At 60.2% G+C, this 23504-nt stretch overlaps 2 protein-coding genes across 25 annotated transcripts in view; one reads left to right on the forward strand and one right to left on the reverse strand.

Annotated features, from left to right (window-relative positions):
• Positions 1 to 23504, forward strand: part of RALGPS1 (Ral GEF with PH domain and SH3 binding motif 1) — a 264237-nt gene that overhangs the window by 137435 nt on the left and 103298 nt on the right. The gene's annotated exons all lie outside the window — the stretch shown is intronic.
• The window catches only part of ANGPTL2 (angiopoietin like 2), a 28452-nt gene continuing 13171 nt past the window's right edge, over positions 8224 to 23504 (reverse strand). The window contains exons 3-5 of the mRNA XM_051855122.3: positions 14452 to 14645; positions 12867 to 13137; positions 8224 to 9826 (exon numbers count right to left, since the gene is read on the reverse strand). Of these exons, the coding sequence (XP_051711082.1) occupies positions 9627 to 9826; positions 12867 to 13137; positions 14452 to 14645 (665 nt within the window). The 3' untranslated portion in view covers positions 8224 to 9626. The remainder of the gene's footprint in view (positions 9827 to 12866; positions 13138 to 14451; positions 14646 to 23504) is intronic.

Raw genomic sequence — 23504 nt, forward strand, 5'->3', positions numbered from 1 at the left:
TGCCGCCTCGTCCCACCGCCCCTTCTGGAGCACAGCGAGGACCTGCGGTCGGCCCTTCTCTGAGCCTGCAGAGCCCGCGTTTTGTGCAAGAGGAAGCGTGCTTTTGTCTCTGGCATCGGCACTCACCAGTCTGTTCCTCTCTGACTTCCTTTGGCCTCTGGGTTTCTAGCAAGGAACTGACAGCAGTGATGACCATGTCCTGTGTGTGTTCTCTGCGGCAGGCGCTGCCCCGCGCTCCTCACGTGCAGCATCTCGTCCAGTCCTCCCTCCGAGGGAGGTGCGATTGTCGTCTTAGTAGCTACAGCCTGCACAGACAGTCACGTTTCGGGTCATGTACTAGCAAGCGGCGAGACCAGCTCTCAGAGCCAGGTCTGACGCCAGAGCCCCGGCTACTGATGGCGATGGCAGAATGTGCCCCACGCTCTCCTAGCTCCTCCTCCCCTGGGACCCAGGGGCTCTGGAGGGAGACATCCTGGTGGGAGGTCCTGCAGATGCGGGCTGGCGCTGGGTGAGGACAGAGTGGACTGAGGGGACCCTCCTCTTCCCCTGGCACACTCTGACTGCCCCCTCCTGCCTGGGCCGGCCCTGGGGAAGACAGGGGCGAGGCGTGGAGGAAGGGTGAGTTTCTCCATCCTCAGGGCCCACCTGGAACGTAGGGATGCCTCCTGGCACTGTGTCAGAGGAGGCCTGAGGGCCTGCTCCATTTCCTGCTGCAGGTGGCCTCCAGACGGCCCCCGAGGTCCCCGTCCCCTAGTGTGTATGTCCTTGTCTGAGTCTGCCCCCTGGAAGCATAGACAGAACACAGGATTTGCTTCTGACAGCGTATGAAGGAAATAATGGGGTATCGCTTCCGAGCCTAGATGCTAGGAGGGCTGTGCCCCCCACACTGGGTCTCTGCTGCTCCTCCTCTCTCTTGGATCACTCCTGCTGCCGTGTTGCGTGTGTGGCCCCCTCTGGAGAAGCCATCACAGCTGAGATTGAGGCCACGGGAGGACGTTTAGGAGCAGATCCTGCCTAAAATTTGAGCCTTCGGGTGAGACGGCTGCTGTGTGGGAAGAGGCATCGGCTAAGACGTGCCCCGTTCCTGGTCCACAGACGCAGCCAGCTGATGAGTGCTTGTTCTGTGAACGGCTGCCTTTGGGGCAGACCGCTCTGTGGCCGTGGGTAACCAGTGTGGTGCACGATGGTTATCAACGCCCACATTGAACCCTTTGCTGCCTATTCTGAATTGGGGACATCTCTACTGAAAAACCTACACTGAAGGCTGTGCCATTGGCCTCTAGGGCAGCAGGAAGTACTGGGCCCCTGTGAAAGCGCATTCAAGGGGACCCTTTGGGCTAGAGGGGTATCTGATGCCTCGAGGAGATGAATGTGTGTAGCTCTGTAAGGGAGGAGGGGGCCTGGGGACGCATCATGGGCCTGGAAGGGCACCCCAGAAAGGCTGAGGGTCCCTGGCCCTTGTGCACAGCTCTGGACTGCAGTGTGTGCGAGGCTCGGGATGACCCCACACGAGGGCCGGGACGGCAGGGCGCAGGGCAGCAGCGTGAGCAGGCCCTCGGAGGCCTGGGAATACCTGCCTGGCGTTCCGTGTGGCCACCTGGAAAAGCTGTGCCCGGAAGTGGCATTCAGCGCCCATTCGTTCTTCTACAAACTTTTAAAAATTAGAAAAGCAACACACTGCTTGCCGTAAAAATCATTCCCACTAAAAAGAAGTCTATAAAGTCAAAGTGAAAATCTCGCTCTTCCGCTGCTTGCCAGAGGCCGCCGCTGTCGGCAGCTGATGTCGGCGTCTTGGCAGACATCTGGTCACTGCTAAGACAGACACACCTGTGTGTGCGTGCGTGTGTGTGTGTGTGTGAGAGAGAGAGAGAGAGAGAGAGAGGGATGGAGAGTGGGAGGGAGGGAGAGAAAGAGGGAGGAAGGGAGGAATCTTTTTTAACCCACACGGGACACACGTGGTTTTGCACCTCATGTTTTTTTCCACGGAAGGCACTGGGGGTGTTGTTCCGTGGCGGCCACAAATGCAGCAGCCCCTCAGCCTCCCCTGTGGCTCCTGGACACCTGCCGCCGGCCAGCCATGGCCGCTGAGAAACACGAGGCTGTTGGACGGTGCCGTGGGGACCGTCCTTCTGCCTGTGTATTCACTCAGCTTTCTGGAGCGTGGAGCGTGGAGCGTGGAGCGTGGGAAGTGCCGGCTTGTTTGCAACCGCATGGCAGCTGCTGCCGGAGCGCCCGAGAGGCTGCGGTTGGCAGAGGCCGAGCCTGCTGCCCTTGCTGCTCTCAGCAGTGCTGGGCAGGAGCAGCCGCTGAAAACGCGAAACAGAGCACTCCCCAGATGCCCAACAGTGGCTGGGGCGGCCTTGAGGCCAAGGCCAGGAGCCTGGAGCGCAGTCCAGGTCTCCCAGGTGGGTGGCAGAGACCCAGTTACTGGAGCCATCACCTGCTGCCTGCCAGGTGTGTGCTAGCAGGAGGCTGCTAATCTGGAGCCAGAGCTCGCACTCAGCCCGGTGCTACCGTATGGACGTGGGCTATGCGCGTCCACTGGGGGCTTCAGCCGCCAGGCCGGAAGCCCGCCCATCCTGGCAAACAGTTTTTGATACGCTGAGTGAAAGCTGCCACATGCGTGATGCACACTCTGCGCCCTCTCAGTTCTTCTGGGCTCTGGTCAGGCCTCTGGCCGCACTCAGCCGCCCCCTGCTCTGCCTCTGCTGTCCATCCTGAGTCCCTGTGTCCCTAGCGCAGCACAGCCCCGCACTGCACTGGTCAGAGAGCGAAGGCTGCCTGCCGGGCTCGTGGGTCCCCGTGCACAGCAGGCCGACCCAGCTCCACGCCTGGCACGCTTGCGTGGGGCCTGGTCAGCGTTCTGGGCTTTGAGGAGGCCGCCTGCTGCTCTTCCCTCCTCATAGGGGACTTCTAGTCTCCCAGGAGCTGCCCTTCCAGGCTCTGCTGGGGGTCAGGATGCCCGTGACCCATCCACTCGTGTTCAGGGAGCCCGCTCCTCTTGCTGTGAGGTGTCCCTTAGCGGTAGCGTGGAGGAGGGAGAACCCCTTGCCCAGCCCACAGGGCCACATTTATCATGACTGTATCGAGCAGAGCCTGAGACCGCAGGTGGCCACCCAGCCTGAGGGTGCCCCTGTGGAAGTGCTTTGGAAAGAATGTGCCCATGGGGGGATTCTCCCTCTGGGTTCCCATGTGTGGACTGAGCTGGCCCAGGGAGCCCCAGACCAGGAGAGACAGGGATGCTACACATCTCAGGGACAGTTGGTACCAAGGCCCTGTGTCCACCAGGCATAGAATCCTGAGGCTGGTGGAGACCTGACTGTGGGCCTGAGCGAGCACAGGGAAGCCCCAGGCCTGCAGACATGGAGGTGGGAGATGAGCCACAATCCAGGCCCAGTTACCTGGCAACAGGAACAGGTGTGGCCCAGGCAGAACTGCAGGACTGGTTCACAAGGTGACAACCAGGGCAGCCACAAGTGGGACCCTCTTGGTACCACAGGGTGGTGCTGCTGAGCCCATGGGCTATAGGACCAGTGACTTGCTTATCCCACAGTGGGAAGAGAAGAGAGAGGCAGGGCCCAGCACCTTTTGCCCTGGCAAAGACTGGGGGGCCCAAGACGCTGAGAAGAACTCTGCATCACTTCCTAGGCTCTTCAGTGCCCGCTGCCCTGAGACAAATTGCGCGAGTGGCCACAAGCTGGCTTCTGGGCACCTAGGGACCTGCACGGGAGACCAGCTGGCCACCTCCCGTCCCCACCCCACCGCGGATCTCAGAGGTGTTGCCGCAGCCTCAGCGGTCTCACTTCCGCCCTAGGCGTGGAGCTCTATGCTCACAGGAGCTGGAGCCACTAGAGGTCCAGTCCTGGGCGTCCTCATGGCTCTGAGCCTCTGTTTTCTGTTATGGCAAAAAGAGGGTGATTAAGGGACCCATCTCGTGGGGTTGTTGCAGGCTCTGGAGAGATACACGTTACGCTTGGACACAAGGGGTCTCCCTGAGTCCATGGGCACACCCAGGCTGTTCTGTAGCACAGCAGATGGTTAAGAAGGACCCCAGTGGGAGGTCTCCGTTGGCCCTGTTTCTAGAGTCTGTTGAGAAACCCAGCGAGCCCAGTGGGGGCAGGGAGAGCCAGCCCTACCAGGCTGGGCAGGGCCAGGCATCCGTGTTAGTGACCCTGCTGGGCCCAGGAGGGTCGATGTGCTTTGTGTAGTGGGGCTGGGGCCAGTAGGGGAGAGGACTGATGGAGTAGAGTCCATCTAGCTGGCAAAATACGGTTGCCAAGGAGGAGAGGGACTGACAGCAGCTGGTCCAGGTACCCCTGGGCTACAGGGCCCCCAACCCCCTCCTCTGGGAACCCAGGAACCTCCCTGCCTCTCCACAGCCGCACACCCCAGCAGCAGCATTCCTTCTGCCCAGCTCTGCTCTGAGGCCAGAGCCCCGAGGATTGGGGCCAGCTGGACCCTCCATCCAGAAGTGAGCTGGGAGTGGGTGCTGGACCCGGGCCATGAGGCCGTGGGAGCTCAGAAGCACTGGTGGTGGCACCCTAGGACAGGTGGCACTGTGAGAAACCGAGCGAGAGATGCTGCCGTGCCAGGAGGGAGAGGAGCCGAGGCGGCACTGCCTGGCTTCTTGAAGCCTGGCCAGGCAGTTTCTGATTCCTGGCCCTGCTGAGGCCCAGCTGTGTCCCTGCCCGTGGCCTCGGGGAGAGCCCTCGTGTCCTTATGTAACCAGCTTACTCAGTGAGCTGGACGCAGTCAGGTGTAAGCAGAAACCAACCTTCGTTTTCCCCCGGTGTCCTTCCAGCCACTCTGCGGACTTGCTCTTTTCCCAGCTGGAGCTGAGGACGCCGTAGGGCCCTGGCCTTCCCGGAGCGAGGCCCGACAAAGCCCAGCCCTCCGTTCGAGACAGTCCTGGGGAGTGACGGCGAGCCTACACGCCTGAGCCACTGGCCCTGGGGTACAGGGGCCAGTCCGTGCCCCTGCCTCCCGAGCTTTCTGGTTCTGGGGTTGGGATGGAGAATGAGCAGAGAGGGGCAATGGCCCAGCTCCTGTCGCTGGTTGAAAGGGATCCCAGAGTGGGTGCCTGCAGCTGTGCTGGGTGCATGAGGCACCCGCTGCTGCTTCAGGTCCCCTCAAGGCCCTCTGATTCCGTTCCTGGTGGCAGTGCTGCAGGCCTGCTGAGCACTCTGCTCTGCCATCCTCAAGTCCTGTGTGTCCTGCTCCGACCCCAGCCCCCAGCCCCCAGCCAGGCACTTCTCTGCCTCAGGCCTTGAGCCCTGCAGCCTGAGCTGGAAGTGGTTCCCATGTCTGCCCCGACCCGGCCCGGCTCTGGGAATGGCCCTCTGAGGGTCCTTGCGTTTGATTTGGGGTGAGGGGGCTGCCCTCCCTCCCTGTGGGGCCTGTGCACACTGTCTCCCCCCCACCGGGTCTTTGCATGGCTTCCACGGGCTTCGGGTGGCACCAGCCACACCGCAGAAGCCACCGGGGTTGTCCCTTCTGCAGGGAAAGCTTGCGTCTTACTCTGGAATGTGGGACACTTGGACACTGGTATTTTGTCCTTTAGCCTTTGGGGTCTCCGATGAAACTGAGTCAGAAAGAGTGGGTTTTCACACCGTGTTGCGCTTGAATCTGCCCCTTTTCTGTTTCGTTGTCGGGGTCTCTCTTGACAAAACTGTGAGAAACTGATGGGACAGGCTTGGGGGATCACAAGAGATCCCTGGACTCCCAAAGTGTTCTGTGGATTCTGAGTGTGGTGACTCCCGTTACCGATGTTTTGGAGTTTTCTTTTTCAGTCTTGTTCAAGATAGCAAGAGTGTGTGTGTGTGTGTGTGTGTGTGTGTGTGTGTATGTGTTGGGCCAAGAGTCCATGGGCACACCCCAAGCCGTTCTGCAGCACGGCAGGCGGCTAATAAGGACCCCAGTGGGGGAACTGTTGGCCCTGTATCCAGAGTCTGTCGAGAAGCCCATGGTCACTTGCTTAGAGATCTGTGTTTCTGCCCTGCCCCCACAGAAGGCCAGCAGGTGGGTGCCCCTCCCCCACTGCCAGTGACCGAGGGGTTGGCCCCTGCTGTGGCACAGGGGTTTGGCTGGGGCAGAAGAATGTCAGGCTGTGTTGGCTTCCTCTGGGTCTACAAATGTACCCACCACGGAGAACTTAGACATAGCAGGACTCTGGGGACTGTGGGCCTTAAAGGTGGTGGCAGAGAGGAGTAGCCTGGCCCACGGATGCTGGCTGTGTTTGCTGGTGGGCACAGGGCACTTCTGCATGGTCTCCCGCCCCGCCCTGGCTTCTTCCACCCCATTGCGGTGACATCCCTCCTCCCATTGTACTCCAGGGAGAGTAGGCCCCCTCCCCCGATGAGCCAGGTGGGGATTGGGAGAAGTCACTGCTGTTCCCGCTTCCATCTGGATGCCAGCATGGTCCAGCGTGGCTTCCCCGAGGGCTGCCTTCGGGTAGTGACAGCAAGGTCACGCCTTGCTTTCCTTGGCCCTCCAGACGTGTGAGCTGGTGTGGTGGGAGTCTGGGCCAAGCTGCAGGCATTTTCGTCAAAGAGCACCCACATTTCATCATGACCCCCACCACTGGGGAGACGTGGTGCCCGGCGCCCGTCACCTGCTGGACCAGCTGCCACTCGGGATCTGAAGCATCTGCCTGCCGTGACGGCGACACAGAAGCCAAGACGGACGGAAGTCTCCTTCTGAGCACGCGGCGGGCTTCAGGAGTGCCGGCCGCCCACGGGCGCAGCCTCTGGCCGTCAGCGCTGTCTGTGGGGAGTGCTGGGAGCAGGGGTGTAAGTGTGTGTGGAGTTGTGACGTACACACTGCCCGTCACCCTTGGGAACCACTGGGTTTCAATTCATGCCTCCATCCACGGTGCGTAGCAAGTGCACACCCCTTGTCCGCATTCCCTGGTCAACGCGGAGGTTGGCGTGTTTTTTTTCTTTCGTCTTTGCCAGTCTGAGAGGTGATGGTTGATCCTTTCTCTGCACCTCTCTGGTTATTACTGAGCTTGGTGTCCTCTGTTATTTATTTATTGGCCATTTGTGACTTCTCAGGTGTTCATGCACTTTGCTAGGTTTTCTGTCATGGTGTTTGGACACAAAGTTACGAGTCTTGGGACACACCTGAATATTCGCCTTGCATCTGCTATATGTGTGGCCACTATTTTTTCTCTTGTTTGATATTTGCCTTTCAATCGTGGTCACATTTTGTTTTGTTTTGTCTTTTGGAAGGCAGAAAATTTAGGTTTTTTTTTTAAAGATTTATTTTATTTAGTTGAAAGAATTACAGAGAGAGGTAGAGACAGACAGAGAGGTCTTCCATCCCCTGGTTCACTCCCCAGATGGCCACAATGGCTGGAGCTACACCGATCCAAAGCCAGGAGCCAGGAGCTTCTTCCAGGTTTCCCATGTGGGTGCAGGGGCCCAAGGACTTGGGCCATCTTTCCCAGGCCATAGTGGAGAGCTGGATCGGAAGAGGAGCAGCTGGGACTAGAACCAGTGCCCATATGGCATGCCAGCGCTTCAGGCCAGGGCTTTAACCTGCTGCGCCACAGCGCCAGCCCCGAAAACTTAGGTTTAAAAATGATTTATTTATTTTAAAAGCAGAAAGACAGAGAAGAGAAAGAGAGAGAACTCTCATCCTCTGATCCACTCTCCAGATGCCCACAAGAGCCAGGGTTGGGCCGGGAACTTACTCCAGGTCTCGCCTGCGGGTGGAAGGGACCCAATGCTGGCGCCCGCATCTGCTGCCTCCTATGGTGCACATGAGCAGAGGCAGATCCAGGACTCGAGTCCGGGAGCCCTGATGTGGGATGGGTGCGGCTTCCTACCTTCCTTGCCAAAGGTGTGCCCAGATTTGGATTTTAGAAAGTAGTATCCCTTAGTCTTTCCTGGAATCGGTGGCCCTCCCAAGCCACAGGTTTATTTTACAAGGAGATGGTTCTGCTGGCCGTGCAGGGCCTGGTTTGGAACGAGAGCGATGGCGTCCCCGGCTGGGAGCCTGTTGCAGTGGCTGAAGGAGTGGAGAGGTGACGGGGACGCCCTTTGACCTGAGCAGTGAACCTGTGAACCGGAAGCGGCCTGGTAGATGTCACCTGCTCTGCCTCTGAGGTGCTTCCAGGGCGACCGGGGAGCTGCGCGGGGCACCCGAGGGCGCAGGAGGGAACCACAGGCAGGGGTGTGGGTGTCACGTGCATTCGGGCACAATAATGCACATGGCCATACCTCCAGATCGCACCGATGGCTTTTATTGCAAATTTGTGTCATTACAAGGATAATCTGGGAATATATTAAAAAAAAAAACCAACCCTCCGTTTTATTTACACAGAACATGCTACATGGTACACTTTGTGAGAAACACTGAGGTAATAGGCGTGCACCCAGACGTGGACAGTCCCACCAGTCCCACATCTTGCACGCCTGGCCGGGAGGGCCTCCCTGCTGGCCTCATCTCTTGCTCCGGGCTTGGCAACAGTCCCGTTGGCACTGAGTCTGACGCTTGCGGCTGGCAGGACACAGAAAGCCACCACGGTGCAGGGCAGCAGCAGGGGGCCCTGCGGCCCCGCTGAGTCAGTTCTCACTTCCGGGGGACCCTGTTCCCCAGGGAGGCGTAGTCGGCCCGAGAACACGGGACCGCCGGTCTGTACCATTGGGGGCCCCGTCGAGCTGACGATGCCTGCTCTTCAGCTGACTGTCTCCTGGCAAGGTGGGTCACTACTTGTGTGGAGGTTACAATGACACGTAGGCTAGAGTACGAATGGAAGATACAAAACTGCAGATACATGATGCGTGTGGCCTGGGAGCTTTTGGCTTGGCCTTCCCTTTCCTGACCAGAAACCTGAGCCCAGACTGTCTCCTACTCAGAGGCGAGGGGGGTCTTGCCTGAAAGAAAGTTCTGTGCAGAAGACAGAGTGCACGGGGCGGGCAGAGGAGGTGCCTGGCACTGTAGCGAGTGGCCCGGGGCTGACGCACGGAGTCCTGAGTGAATGGTGCTGAACCGATGCACGGGGCCGGTGGGGGCCTGGCGGGAGTCCGGAGAGTGGGAAGAAGCAGGAGAAAGGAGAGGGAGGGAGATTCGGAAGTTTGGCAGGCCGGGGGCCTCCGCGTGAGACCCCAGCCTTGTGTGCACCTCTGGAAGAATCCAGGCACACAGTTGCCAGCAGTAATTGTTTGAGCTGGGGCTCCGCAGCCCGTGGTCTGCCCTTGGACCCGCATAACCCATCCTGAAGGACGCGCTGGGTTTTCTTTTCCTACGAGCAAAGCGGTTGGTAATGCGCGAGCGACTGGGTGGAGCACGAGGGCTGCCTGTCCCGGTGCGTGTTCGTGGTCCACGCGTAAGTGCACCAGGTGGCTCATCCACGCGCATGTGAGGACGGCGTCTTGCTCTGTGTTCTTCCTGTAGGGGCTCAGTGTGTTGAGAGAAAGAGCTGCCTGCCGTCCTGTCCTGTCCTGGGCACGCGAGGGCTGTGTGGTGTGCAGGAGACTAGGAGGGACAGGGACCACTCTACCAGTTCAGTTCCATCATCTGCCACAGTGACTTCGGAAACCAGAATCCAGCGTCCCAGTCCTGCCTGCCCCGAGATGAGCCGGCGGGGGCCAGCGCAGCCGGGCGGTCAGGAGGGAGCTGGCCTAGTGGAAGGTGTTGGGGTTGGGCCGGATCATCATCACCACCTTCTTGAGCGAGTAGGAGCCTCCTCGGAACTCGGCCCAGTAGACCCCGTCCTGGTAGCGGCTCCGGTAGTGGCCCCCGCGGTACCAGACCCCATTGAGGTTGGAGTGGGCGCAGGCGTTGTACCACCAGCCTCCCTTCTGGTAGTGGGCACAGTTCCCTGCAAGTGAGAGCGAGTGAGGAGGTGGTTTGACCCATGGCCACGATTTGCCTGGGGTCTGCAGCAGGACCATCTCTGGGAGGCACCTGGGGCAAGAATGCTTGGGAGGTGGACGGCTTTAGACCTGCTCAGAGCTGCCTGGAGGCTGCTTCTGGACCTCGCCAGCTGTGTGAGCTCAGACCAGCACCTGCTCCCCTCCCAGGCACCGAGTTCTCCTCCGTGGTGGGGAAGCAGACAGCTGTGAGCGTTGAGCACATCAGTTGTGTGTGTGTGTGTGTGTGTGTGTGTGTGTGTTTGGACAGGCAGAGTTAGACAGTGAGAGAGAGAGAAAGACAGAGAGAAAGGTCTTCCATTTCCATTGGCTCACCCCCCAAATGGCTGCCACAGCTGGCGCGCTGCGCCGATCTGAAGCCAGGAGCCAGGTGCCCCCTCCCAGTCTCCCATGCTGGTGCAGGGCCCAAGCACTTGGGCCGTCCTCCACTGCCTTCCCGGGCCACAGCAGAGAGCTGGACTGGAAGAGGAGCAACTGGGACAGAATCCAGTGCCCCAACCGGGACTAGAACCCCTGGGTGCTGGCGCCACAGGCGGAGGATTAGCCTAGTGAGCCGCGGCGCTGGCTAAGCTCATCAGTGTTAAGGAGGGCCTACATTTAGTCCTTTGCCCAGGACTGGTGCACTGGGGAGGACCTCAAACCACAGGTTCTGCAAAGAACAGGAATGACTGAGGTAGACAGGGGAGAATAAAGGAGTTTTCCACAGTAATCTTAATTTGAAAAAAATTTATTTGAAAGGTAGAGTAAGAGAGAGAGAGAGAGAGAATCTTCCATCTGCTGGTTCACTTTCCAAATGACCATATCAGCCAGGGCTGGGCCAGGCTGAAGCCAGGAGTCAGGAACTCTAACTGGGTCTCCCACATGAGTGGTAGGGGCCCAAGCGGTTGGGCCATCATTTGCCACCTTCCCAGGTGTATTAGTAGGGAGCTAGACTGGAAGCAGAGCAGCAGGGACCCAAACCAATGCCCGTATGAAATGCCAGTGTCATAGGCAGTAGCTTAACTCTGAGCCTCTTTAGCAATTTCTGACAGTTAAAGCTGTCAGATCAAGTGTCTTTATATACAAAGATGAACTGCTTTCCTGTTCCTCCCTAGCCTGTATTATATCATTTCACAAAAGAAAGACATTTCTGTAAAATTCTCAGTATTGGGGCCGGCGTTGGGGCGTAGCAGGCTAAGCCTCCACCTGCGGTGCTGGCATCCCATATGGGTGCCAGTTTGAGTCCCCGCTGCTCCACTTCCAAGCCAGTTCCCTGCTGATGTGCTTGGGAAAGCAGTAGAAGATGGCCCAAGAGCTTGGGTCTCTGTACCCACGTGCGAGATCCAGAAGAAGCTCCAGGCTCCTGGCTTTGGCCTGGCCCAGCTCTGGCCATTGCAGCCATTTGAGGAGTGAACCAGCAGATGGAAGACCTGTCTATCTGTTTCTCTCTCTTTCTCAAACTCTGCCTTTTGAATAAATACATTTTTCATAAACAAAATAGAACTCTTGGCATTATTGTGTCATGCTGGTGACTGGCCGTTCACACCAACAGTGGGCAGTGTGGTGGGCATGGGGCGCCAGGAGTGTGGGACATCGCACCCCTCAGGCGGGGGGCCAAGCGAGTCCCTGTCCACCTGGTCGGGGGTGGGGCGACTGGGCCAGGGAGGGGACCTGTCCTCAGGGGAGGGCTGCCCCATCAGGTTTGTGAGTTGGAGGGGCTGGAAGGGCGGGTGGTCCCCAGCAGCCAAGGCTGTGGGAGGAGGTGAGGAGGCCGCAGGCAGTCTAGGCAGGAAGTTGGAGGAGACCCCCCAGCTCCGAGCACCCCAAGTTTTCTCAGAGCCTCTCCGGGGCTCCTCCTGGGCCGTGACTTGAGGCCGCAGGCCCTCGGTTCACCCACCCGCCTCCCGCTTGCTCCTGGAGGCCCCTGCGTGCCTGCTCTGCAGCCCTGGGAGGAGGAGCTCCCCAGTCAGGCCTGCTCCTCTCCCTGCTCCCCACAACGCCCTCAAGAAGCACACAGCAGCTGCGTGGGCCAGGCTCTGACAGGCACCCAGGCTCGTCCTGCCCTGCTGTCCCGGCAGCCTCGTGGCCTGGCCCAGGGGCCCCCGCTCCTCCTCCGGGCTCTCTCCAGCGGGGCCAGTCCAGTGTCCGTGGTGTGAGGGCGAGTGGGTCGTGTCCCACCTGTCCCCTGACGTGGGGAGAACTGCCCGCTGGACTGTGGCTGCCAAGGGGTCCTGGAGGGAGCCCTCTCCAGCGTGTAGGTATCAAGGTTCACCTAGAGCCGAGCTGGCTCCTCGAGGGGAGGGCGCCCTCAGACTGGGACTAAGAGGGAGGCTTGACAGGAGAGGCCGGGCACCCTAGGGACCAGACCCAGCATGGGGTCTTGGCAGGAGGGCAGGGGGGCAGGCCTTGCCGCCCAGGTCCCCATCCCTCAGCAGACGTGGGTGTGGGGCCTCAGGAGGCGTCAGCAGTGGGGAATCTAAGAGCCTGGCTGTGCACTCACAGTGTCAGTCTCTTCCCTTGTTTTCCACGGAGACTTCTTAGTAAGACCTAGTTTGAGGCATGTGAGCTCTGCTGGCTCCCTCTTCACCACTCCTTACGGCCGCATGATCGTCCCGTGAAGGGCGCCCACCTGCCCTGAGCCCCTGCTGAGCTCCGGGCAGAGCTCGTGGGCTGCGTTCTCCCGGCCTGCAGGTGTGGAAACCAAGGCACAGGGAGAGCCGGCAGCTCGCCCAGGACACGTGATGGGGCCCCCGGGTCAGCGTGGGACGACCCAGGGGGACACTGGCTGCCTCAGGCAGAGTCAGCGAGGCACACTCAACGCACGTCTGTGTGCACGCGATTTGTACACCTCTCCCTCTCCTGGCTCAGCTTTGTGGAAGGCGCCGTCAGGGTGGGAGCAGGTCGGGCAGCTCGTGGTCTTCCTGTCCTCAACCGCTGGAGTCAGGGCCCCTGGGCTGGGTCAGCCTCTTCTCCCCACCCCACCCCTGGGTTTGCATCCACGGTTCCTACCTGTGTAGACGTCGTGGTCTCTGTCCAGGGTGGTGAACTGCTTGCCATTGTGCCAGGTGAAGGAGTCACCCGCGTTGCCATGGTAGCGCCCCAGCCGCAGCTTGTAAAACTCACTCTCGGGCTCCAGGCGGAAGCTGGCGTACTCCGCGAAGACCTTGCGGCCGGACCAGTCCTCCATGGTCACCAGCAGCTTGTAGTTGCCTTGGTTGGTGAGCCAGTAGATGTTCTCCAGGCCCAGCCAGTACTCGCCGTCGATGTTCCCGAACCCTTGCTGGAGAAAACCCCGGGGAGCGTTAGTGTGGAGCCTGCGGCGCCTGCGGAACCCTGGGCCAGGACAGAGGGACCCGGGAGCTGGGCAGAGCGAGAGGCCGGCCCTCAGGATGGCTCTGTAACATCAGGACTCGCTTTCCCCTTCTCAGCCTTAACTGTGTGCCTCATCCAGAAAAATGGGAACGGGCGCCAGCTCTGAGCCAGGCATTGTGGGAGCCCCTGCTCCTTGCTGTTACCTGGGAGATACCATGGGAGTGGATGGGGAATGGCAAACGGAGAGCCTGGCACACAGGCTCTGGCCAGCGCTCCTTGGACAGGTCCTTCACCGCCTCTGGGCGTGGGCAGCACGTGGGGGTCACAGGTGCGTTCTAGTGCACCGGACAGGTGTGAGCTGCACAGATGGTCACACCCACCTGGCTCCCCATGGTTTTGGGATTGTTGTTGTTTTGGGACTCATGTGCTGAGTGGTGGCCACCAAGGTCTTGAGCGTGGCTTCATCCGTCAGCCATGACAGTAGCTGGAATCGAGCAGGTGCTTCTGGGGCCTGTGTGGCTGTTAGGACTTTCCACGGGCTGTTTTGTCAACCCTCAGGCCGACTCTCAGAGCAAAGACAGGGAGAGCGGGTGACCTGAGGCCCAGAGCGGTCTCCAGCCACGAGCGCCTGAGGTGAGCCAGGGTGTGAACCGGGGAACCAGCCTTACCCGTTGTGCTGCCCGGCCTCTAACAAAACCAAGGGGAGAGTGAGGAGGCCGCGTTGAGGAGGAGAGGAAGCAGAAGCCCGGGCTGGGGGCAGCGGGGCAGGAGGAGACCCAGGAAGGGGCCCGACGGCCTGTGTGAGGGTGGCTGCAGGCCGTGGCAGCGGCTCCCTCTCGGGTGATGTGCCGTGAAGTGTGTGGTGCCGCAGGAGCCGGGAGCTGCGTTTGCTGTCCCCAGAGCACCCTCCTGTCTCGAGGGGGGAGCTGGGGGCTGACGGAGCCCTGGCAGCCTTTCTTCCTCCAAGGGAGAGCATTCCAGCTCCCCGGAACTGGGGGGCCCAGAGGGTGGGCCTACACGGGCCCTGTGGGGGTTCTCCTGGGCCTGGGAGCTCGGGACTTGCCACATCTGGGCTTCAGAGACAGGTCTTCCCCCATGGGAATCCCAGCTGGGGGTGCGGTGCTCCCCACCTGTGCCACTGGGCTGTTGGCCTCCCAGCGGTTGCCAGCGGCCGGCAGGGAGGGGACCGTCCAGCCCTGACCGGGTCTGCGTGCACCCCCCACCCCCCCGAGTGGCATCTCCTCCACGCTCGGCCCTCCTGGGGTGGGCCCGCAGCTCTCACCTTGTACGTCTCCCAGTTCCTGAAGAAGTTCACTGAGCCGTCCAGGCGCCTCTGGATGACCGTCCAGCCCCCGGGGTCATGCCTCTGGTCACACCACACCTGCATGAGGCGGTTGGTATTCTCAGGCTTCACCAGGTAGATGGAGCTGGTGTCGTGGCCGTCCTCCAGGGCCTGCAGGCAGTCTCTCCAGGGGCCTGGGGACAAAGATGTGCACGTCACGTCCCCGAGCCCCGCCCCGCCCGGCTCCTGGACCTTCAGTTTTGGTTTCCCAGATGTGAGAAATAAGGTGCCGTGACGCAAGAGCCCAGGGCTGAGAGCCGGAGTGCGTGGATCGCAAGCGCACTCTGCCCCGGCTTCCTTCCCTTGTGGAAGGGGGAATGTGGTCACCTCGTTCAGGCCCAGCAGGCTTTCTGAGGTCATCTGCACGGAAGTCCCTGGGGCGACTGCCTTTGGAGTTGGTTACGTGCGTGCCTGTCGGTCACGCAGGGATCGCGCCATGGGCAGCCCGCCGTGCCCCCCACCGCCCGCAAGACCGCACACCTCTGTTCTGACCCCGTGTGTGTCTCGCCAGTGACCACGCGCCATGACAGTGGCTGCAGTTTTCATACATGAACCACATCACGGTTCCCAGGCCATGCAGCCGCAGTTCCAGATGTGTCTGGGAATCGCACGCTGGTCTGCGGCTGGCTCCGGGGGACCAGGCTCCCTTCCAGCCCAGCCTCTGTATTTCCCAAAGGAAGCTCACAGAGGGGCACACGTGCAGAGCCCACATTCTGAGCGCACCCTTCTGTAAGCAGGACCGTGAACTTGAATTTGATGTCTAGGACACACACCAACCCAGGGCTCTCTTCTGAAACCGTGGCCAGAGGGTCCTGGGACCTCTCACTCCACCGAGGCCAGGCAGAAGGAATGGGTGTCACAGGGGTGGGGAGGGGTGGTCCTCAGGCCCCTTCCCACAGAGCCGTCCGCAGCAGCTGCCCGTGTTCTGATGTCAGTCACATCAGCAAGGAGGTGCACTCGGTCACCAAGGTCTCCGCTCGGCTTCAGGACGGCCATTCCCAGTAAATAAGTAAAATCGCCACGGCCAAAAACGTAGGCCTTTCCTGTGGCCTGGAGCTGGGTGCGAGCCCCTGGCCCTGGGAATTCAGGCACCGCCTCGCTCATCTCTCAGTCCCCAGCACCCACGTGGCACCGAGAAGAGAGCTTTGAGTGCCAGCAGTTATCCGGGGGCTCCCTCCTTCACCGGGTCCCCTACAGAGCCTGGGGGACACCCAGGACACCAGGCCCCGCCCCGGGCAGCGTGTGTGGCACAAACAGCCCCTCCTCCGTTCCTTCCGCGCCTGTGCCCTTGCCTGCCTTGTCCCTCCCTCTGCCAGCCGGACCTGCAGCAAGCGTGTTCAGGAAGGAGAAAGCGGTTTTGCTGGTGTCCGCCCCGAGCCCCCGGGACCAGGCAGAGAACGGGAGTTTGTCCCCGACAGCTGGAGCAGAGAGCGCCGTGGGCGTGGGAGGCCTCCCAGCTCCTCACCCAGCCGGCAGCACGTGGGAGGTGACAGAAGATGTGGCAAAACAACGCCCACCGCAGCAGCAGCCAGCTGCTTGCTGCCGGGCCACCCGGCCTCCTGAGGACTGGTCAGATGGCGGAGGCCGTCCCTGGAGAGGTGCCTGGGTCGAGAAGCTGGGATCCCAAGGCTTCCAGCACCAAGCTACCCTGGTGGGTGCCTCCAACGGTTTTAGCTCTGCCCCTGGCATTAGTGTTAATAAATGTTTTGGGATCTTTTCAGAGTTTGGGGAAAGCTCCAGATCTGCCAGTCAGCAAAACTCACAGATTGCGTATGGTTTCAGAAGGTACATGGACCCCAACTCCAGGCTGTGAACCCCCCAGCTGTAAGAGAGTCCTGGCGGAAGGAGTCATTAGTAACAGTTGGGTACCCGGAGCTCTTCCCGAGTGCCGGGTGCTGTTCCAAGCCCTGCCCGCCTCTTTCCACACCTGATTCTCTGACCCTCTTGTGAGGCAGGCAGTAGTCACCCCACTTCACAGGTGAAGGGGCCGGAGCTGGGATGCTGGGAGTGGCCCTCAGAGCGTGGGGCAGCACGAGTACATGCTGGCAGGTGCCGTCCAGGGCCACACTCTCAAGCCTTCCTCCTTTTCGAAACCAGAGTGAACTTGCAGGGAGCGGCCCAGGCCTGCTGAGCTCGGCACCCGAGGACTGCATTTCTTGTCTTTGCCAGTGGCCAGGCACAAATGTGCAGGTCTTTTGCCAAGTGTTCTAGCTTCTGAGAGCCCCTCGGGTGTCCTTTGCCCATCTTCCGACCACTGTAGTGCTGATGGTGGTGTGGAAGTTTCGTTACCCAGGAGCAGCGAGAAATCTGCACGGGGAGGCACGCAGGGCACAGTGACAGAGCTGGAACGCTTGTACGGGAGCAGCCCCGCGAAACCTGCGTGCGTAACGTGAGAAAGGCAGAGACCAATCTACGGCCACATCGCGGACGTAACACCCTCGAGGAGGCCAGGGAGGCGCGGTGGAGGAAGGCGAGGTGTGGGGCTGCAGAAAGGGACCCACACTTGGGGGCTGGAGCTCTCGGCTCAAGGCTTGGGGTGACTTTGAGGGAGGAGCCTTGGTTTCTTTTGTAAAACAGGGAAGGACCCCTCGCTGGGCTGCGCGTCTCCCGTACACTGACTCACACTCACACACTCACACTCACATACTCCTACACGTGCACCCACACTCTCGCGCACACACATCTATGTTGCTGTGTGCTTTCTAACTTCCAAGAATAAGTGTAAGATTATTTACTAATCGATGTTTCCCATGGCCATGTTTTAAGGCAGAATTTCAGTGGAGATGGCCACACGGATATATTGAAATGAGGAGTGGAAATCGTTTTGTTAACAAAACCGAATTTTCCACGTGCGGTAGGAACCCCAACCCCAACCCCAACCCCAACCCCAACCCCAACCCTAACCCTAACCCTAACCCTGTCCCCTTGAAGCTGTGCAGATGCCCAGCGCCGTGCGGCCGCGCTCCCTGCTCACGGGGCTGCCCTGCCCGGAGATCCCGGCAGCTCTGACTCCCCTGCGCCTCAGCTCAGAGGTGGTGAGTGCCCCAGTGTCACCTCTACAAAGACCGCATTTAGACCGCGGCGAGCTGCAGCCAGACTGTTCCACGTGAAAAGAAGTGCAGCTGCCGTGACTGCTGAGGGGGTGTGGCTCCTCAGAAAGGCAGCAAGAGTGTGGAAAGCCCACGGGGTCTGGAGCCTGGAGGCCAGGGAGGAGGGATGACGGCCAGTGGGAACGGAGGTTCGCCCTCAGACCCCAGGTGAGTGTCGGTGGTGGTCACGTTTGGGGGCCAAGTCCCCTCCCTGCCTCCATCCTCCTTTCTCGGGTTCCTGACACAAGCATTAAGCACACATGGCACACAGGGTGCCCACTACCCAGCAGCCGTGTGAGGCAAGGCCTTTCTGTAGGGCCTGACCTGCCCAGGCATGGTCTCCTCTCTTGGGTCCGCCTCACTCACCCGCCCAGGCCCACAAACCGCGCCAGCTTCCCGTGCAGCGAGCCCTCGTGCAGTGGCTCTGCGGATGGCTTCCCTCGCAGCCAGAGCCAAGAAGCGGGCCTGTGTGGGCAGGAGGCTGGGCCCAGGGTGCAGGGAGAGTAGCAGGATCTGTCCCGTGTTGGTCGGCAGTGTCACAGGCTGAGGACCCGCCCCCTTCGGCCACACGGGGCCCTGGGACCTGTTCCTGAGAACATTCGAGTCCCTGTGCCGGCCCTGGGGGAGGCTTCCGTGACGTCTTGTTGTGCTTTGGCGTGAGGGCTGTGTGCTGTTTGTGGTTATTCCCACCAGTGACGTGTCTCCAGAAGTTCTCTGCGGCTCTCCCTGAGACGGCATGATTTTTCCGGCAAGAGAACTGAGTTGTTGTTGAGATCGGATCTGGAGTTTCCCACCGGAATGAACGTTTCTGAGCGGCAGGGCACGTGGGCTGCTCAGCCGCGAGTCGGGCCTCACCGGGCGTCCTGTGGGGCAGGAGGACAGACGGGGGCCAGCGGCAGCCAGGAGCAGTGACACCCTCCGGAAGGCTGGGTGGAATAGTGCTGTGGTTAGGGCCAGTGCGTTCCGTGTCAGTCCCCTCCTGGCAGCACAGTAACCTGGACGCAGGAAGTGCGTGCATGTCCTTTGAGGTGTCCCCATCTCCTGCCCAGCCCTGGGCGGACAGCGGGGATCTCACTTCTGACTGTCCCAGGGAAGGGATCCCAAGGGACGCGCCTGCTCTCCCGGCCACTTTAGTCCTCAGCCGACAGGCACGGTGCCCGGGGCTAGTGAGCTTTTCGGGACTTTATGAACATGTTTGAGGCCTTATAATAAAAAACTTATTGGCTCTAAAATATGAAAGGAAAACTGTAAAATTGCAATTTATTAGTACATAATTAAGTTTCTGCCAAGTGTTACATTTTGTCAGATTCGCTAATTGTTAGATTTAGTCTCCATAAAAAACACTACTGCTTTTGAAAGCAACTTGTAGGTTAGATTTTTCTCACTTCCCAAGAATTCCTGAACACGCCTGATGTTTGCGGAGAAATCAGAGCCAGCCATAAAGTAATTGAGTTACTCTTAGCCAAATAATTTCAAGAGCAAAATTGTCAAAATATCCTTTTGAAGCTCTTACAGTAAAAATTATATTAGACGTGTGAGGGGAGTGTGTCTCAGCCCGTTCAGTGCCGTCCAAATTCGCCTGGAGTTAAGAGATCTGAGGGCCACGGAGGGCTCAGAGGGGTCCTGTTCCCACCCATTTTGGCCGCAGAACCAACAGATGTCGCGGTGTTGGTTTTTGAAGGAGACTGAGAAGCATGGGCCTGTGTCTGGGTTTTCATCAGGGCAGTTGGGCAGGAGGACAACTAGGGGCTCAAAAGCGGGTTCAAAAAGACGAGGCGTCAGACTGGAAGGGGCTCCCTGTGCACAGAGATGAGCGGCTCGCCGGGCTCCCTGGGTGAGGAGGTCGCAGGACATGGAGGTGGGTGGTTCCCCAAGCCCCCCGCGGCTCTGATGAGTTCACGGGGGGGTGGGGGGCCCTTGACTCGTCTTGCCCCGCAGGGTGAGCTCCTCTTCCATATGCCCTTGGTCCAGATGCTTCCCAGGGAGAGCGGAGGCTGAGCGAGGGTGATGGCGGGGGCCTCTCAGAGACCGTCTCCGGTGTTCGTGTCAGCAGCCTGGCTGCCCGCTCCTTCACCACCGTGGACACAGACCCCGAGAGGCACGCGCCGTGACTGTCGCCACGCTGAGCTCAGCACCAGGCCCAGCAGTCCCAGCCGCTTGCTCTTCCACACTCAGCAGGGCAACACTAGCTCAGTTCCGCTTTGCCTTGCTTTCGGCGGCATCCCGGGGCTCTGATGCCATCTGCCACACAGATGGACTCTTCCCTAGCCGTCCCTCCGTGGGACTGGAGGGCTGGCGCAGGTACCCGATCTCCAGGGTCTTCTTGCATCACTGTCGTCTGCCGAGCGCTACTGTTGGGATTTCCAGGCCGCGGGTCTCAGCAGTGACAAGTGGCAGTCACCTCCCATGGCTGCGTGTGCCCTGAGCGCTCGGCTGGGCGTCCTCATGGAGCGCCGTCGGCCTCACGCCTGGGGCATTCCAGCTCTCTCAAAAGGCTCTTTGTGATCCGCTCCCCCGAGGGCTGGTGCAGGAGGAAGAGAAAGCAGAGGAGGAAGGCGGCCCCCTCCGGGACTGAGTTCCAGGCGGAAACCATCTTCCAGCCTGGCCATCTTCCCTAAGTGGCCTTTGTTTGGGAAGAAGCTAGCGAAAGAATGCCCTTTGAAATATCACTGGATTACGTAATGTGTCAGGAATCTGGGAATCTTGTTTTTGTTTAGCAGAACTTTTTGGGGGGTGGGGGTGGGGAACGGTCTTCCATGGAAGCTGCGCCTGCTCCGGAGGCGGGAACCTGGCGAGCTCTCCCTTGGACAGGGAAGGCCCGGTCTCCTCCCTCCTCCCTGTACTCGCACACCTGCCGGGCCCTGCTGGGGCTGCCGCACCCTTGTTCATCCGCACCGATGCTTGCCCGACCTCCTCAGAGGGTGGAATCCACAGTGTCGGGCGTTTCGTTCTCGATTATAAAACACAGTGCTGTGGGGGGAGCCACGTCTGACGTCGGCGTTTCCTGCCTTCGAGGCTGAGAGCAAACACAAGGCAGCACCCACCCCGGAAGAGGCTTGTCCTCACTCTCCAGGTCTCCCTGCCTGCGGCCCGAGAGCCGTGGTGAGGATGCTGGCTGCCGAGGCTCGGGTGCCGTGGGGTTGAACTGCATTCAGGTGGCAGTGAGGCGATGGGGTTGCTGCCCACGGTGGCCCCAGGAAGCGTCTCTGCTGACTTCCCCGTGGTTACAGCTAACATGGAAAGGTGCCAGGCCCTCCGGCTGCCGAGTGGCAGCAGCCCCGGTTCGGGTTGGCTGAGGACTAAGTGAAGCTTGTCTGCAGCTTGCGTCTGCTTTCCTGGGAGTTGGGAGACCTGTTATAGTTTCCCGGGCAGAGTCGGGGTGGCTCCAGCAGGGCCTGGGGGAGGTGGCAGCATTTGGGTGGGGGGAGAGCTCACGGCAACAGTGTTTGTGTCACTGGAGCCGTGAGCACTCCAGCGCCACCCCTCCCTGCTCTGTTGCCCCATTCTGAGGAGCTGCCCCCAGCCTGGTACCAGGCGCTGGCCACAGAGGGCTGGGTGTCCTGGCTACTGGGGCTGCGCCAAGCGTTCCTGGTGGTTTTCACACCGGTTCCCCCCAGCCTCTCCGTGCCATGGCGGGGCATCCCAGAGCAGTTAAGAGGGACTCGGGCTTGAACCGCTTCGTAGCTGTGTATTCTTGGCAGCTCTGCCTGACCTCTCTGTGTCACTGGGTCCTGGCAGTCACAGGTGCAGGGGCTGATCCTGGCCCTGTCCCCACAGGCCCCGTGACGGGAAGGCTGTCCTGGGGGAGCCAGGAGGCCCTAGCAGTTCTGATGTTTTTGGTTTTATGGCTCTTTCTTCATCCCTTGGGGAACAAACTGAGCTGGTGGAGTTCTCTTTCTCAGGGGAAAAATAGCCAGAAGCATCCACTCCTGTTTTCCAAAGACTTGTTTCCGACAAGGCCGCGCTGGGGCAGCTGTGTGTCCTCCGTTGTCAGCCCCTCGGACAGGCGCTGTGGCAGGAGGCTGGTGTGTGTGTGTGAGCTGAGAAACAGTGGTCCGGGCCTCCCAGAGTCCAGGTGCCCATGCTGGCCGTTCTCTCTGACAGCCAGTAGGATCCACGGAGAGAGAGGGCCCCCGGCTTTATCACATCCCTACCAGAACAGCCCCGAGAGCGCCAGGACAAAGCCCAGGTGAGAAGCCAGGAGCTGCCTGGGTCTCTCATCTTGTGCTCTGGGCAGGCGCACCTGGCCTAGGGCCAGCCAACGGCTGCCTCACTGGGGCTGGGAACAGCGGTTCCAAGAATGTAGCCTCAGATAAGCAGCCGTGGCTCCTGGGGTCCCCTGGGGGAGGGCATGCTGCAGGCTGAGCTGCCCAGACAATGAGGAAAAGAGCCAGGCTCCGAGGCTGCTGAATGCCGGACTTTGGAGCTGCCAAGGCTGGGGTACAAAGGTGTTTCTGGCGGAGGCTGTGTTGGGGGAGGGCACAGAGAGGGGTTTGTCTTCCTGGACCAGGACCGGCCTGGAGGTCTCAAACAGTCCTGATAAGAGCTCTCTGCTGAGTGGCTGGGCCGCTGCTGTGCAGAGACTGTCTGCTGCTTGCTCCCCCTCCCCCAGCCACCCTCCTCCCAGGCCCCAGGGGTCAGGTCCCGGCCCCTGGGGAGGCTTTGCTTTGATACTAAAAAGGCAGTCAGAACGCGGGTCACCTCTGTGACGGACCCGCGCCCTGCTGCCCCGTGCACTGTGCAGGATCCCCGGGTCGGGCAGCCCACCCTGGATTGTGACGTGAAGCAGCGCGGGGCTGGGACCGTTTGAGGGGCTGAGAGTGGGGCTTCTGGGTCTTGGGACGGACCCCTCGACTTGGTTACCTGCCTTCCCAACCTGCCAAGCTCCAACAGATCCTCTAAGACGCAAGACACAGCCCCGGCCCGGCCAGCCCTTCCCCTCCCAGCATGCAGACTCAGCCGTACCGCCTTGGGGTCCCGGCGCCCCTCGCATGTCCCTTTGTGGGGCACCCATCACACGCCTAGAGTTTGCCACGGTGGCCTCACAGCCCAGTGTTCCTCACCGCTGGCTACAGGTGCTTTGTTAATTCTCACAGTTTTACAAACTCTGGCCCTGATGGATACTGCTCCCCAGGGAGTTCCTTGCTCAGATCTGCTGTGTGCTGATTTCAAGGCACAGGAATGCGAGGTGCTGGCCAGTCCCGGGTGCCTTCTCCAGCCTGCCACCTCCAGCCCAGGCCTAGTGCTGTGACCTTCACAAAGTAAGGGCTGGGCCGATGCTGACGGCCCCCTGGGGAAGAGCCCTCCGTGCTTCACTGTGCTGAGTTTCCACAACATAACTCTGCAAGTTCATGACTCTTGCCCCCATTTTACAGAGTAGAAAATCGAGGCGTGAAGGAGTTAAATAACTTTGCCCTGAGCCAACAGCCGACAAGAGGGGAAGCCCAGGTGCAAACTCGGGTCTTCATGCATACACCATGTATCTGCCAGCCTCGTTCAAGCCCAGGAATGTCCCACAGTCATTGTGTTAGAAGCCAGAGATGCTTAGGCAAGAGATGTTGGGTAACCACCGAGGCCGGCCTGACTCATTCAGGATTATGATCGCATTCAGCTGAGCTGCTTGTGGTGTCCACGGGCACGCTTTGGCCCCTGGGTCGTCCGCCAGGACATAGTAAGGCGTCCTGCCCTTTTTTTTGGGAGCCTCTGACCTGAGGCAGACATGTCCACACATGAGCTAAGACAGGGATTGTTTGTTTATCTCGCTCTCCTTGTTTTACGATGAAGAGACCAAGATCAAAGGGGACCCGAAGCTTTACGTGGCTCAGCGCTGTGTGCCGAACGCACTTCTTTGCGGGATTTCACTCCATAGCAATGGCGGCTGGGGACAGCCTGCCTGAGGCTCCC

This window comes from Oryctolagus cuniculus, chromosome 1, assembly GCF_051225735.1.
Source record: "Oryctolagus cuniculus isolate XC-2025 breed Fujian yellow rabbit chromosome 1, ASM5122573v1, whole genome shotgun sequence".
Lineage (NCBI taxonomy): Eukaryota > Metazoa > Chordata > Mammalia > Lagomorpha > Leporidae > Oryctolagus > Oryctolagus cuniculus.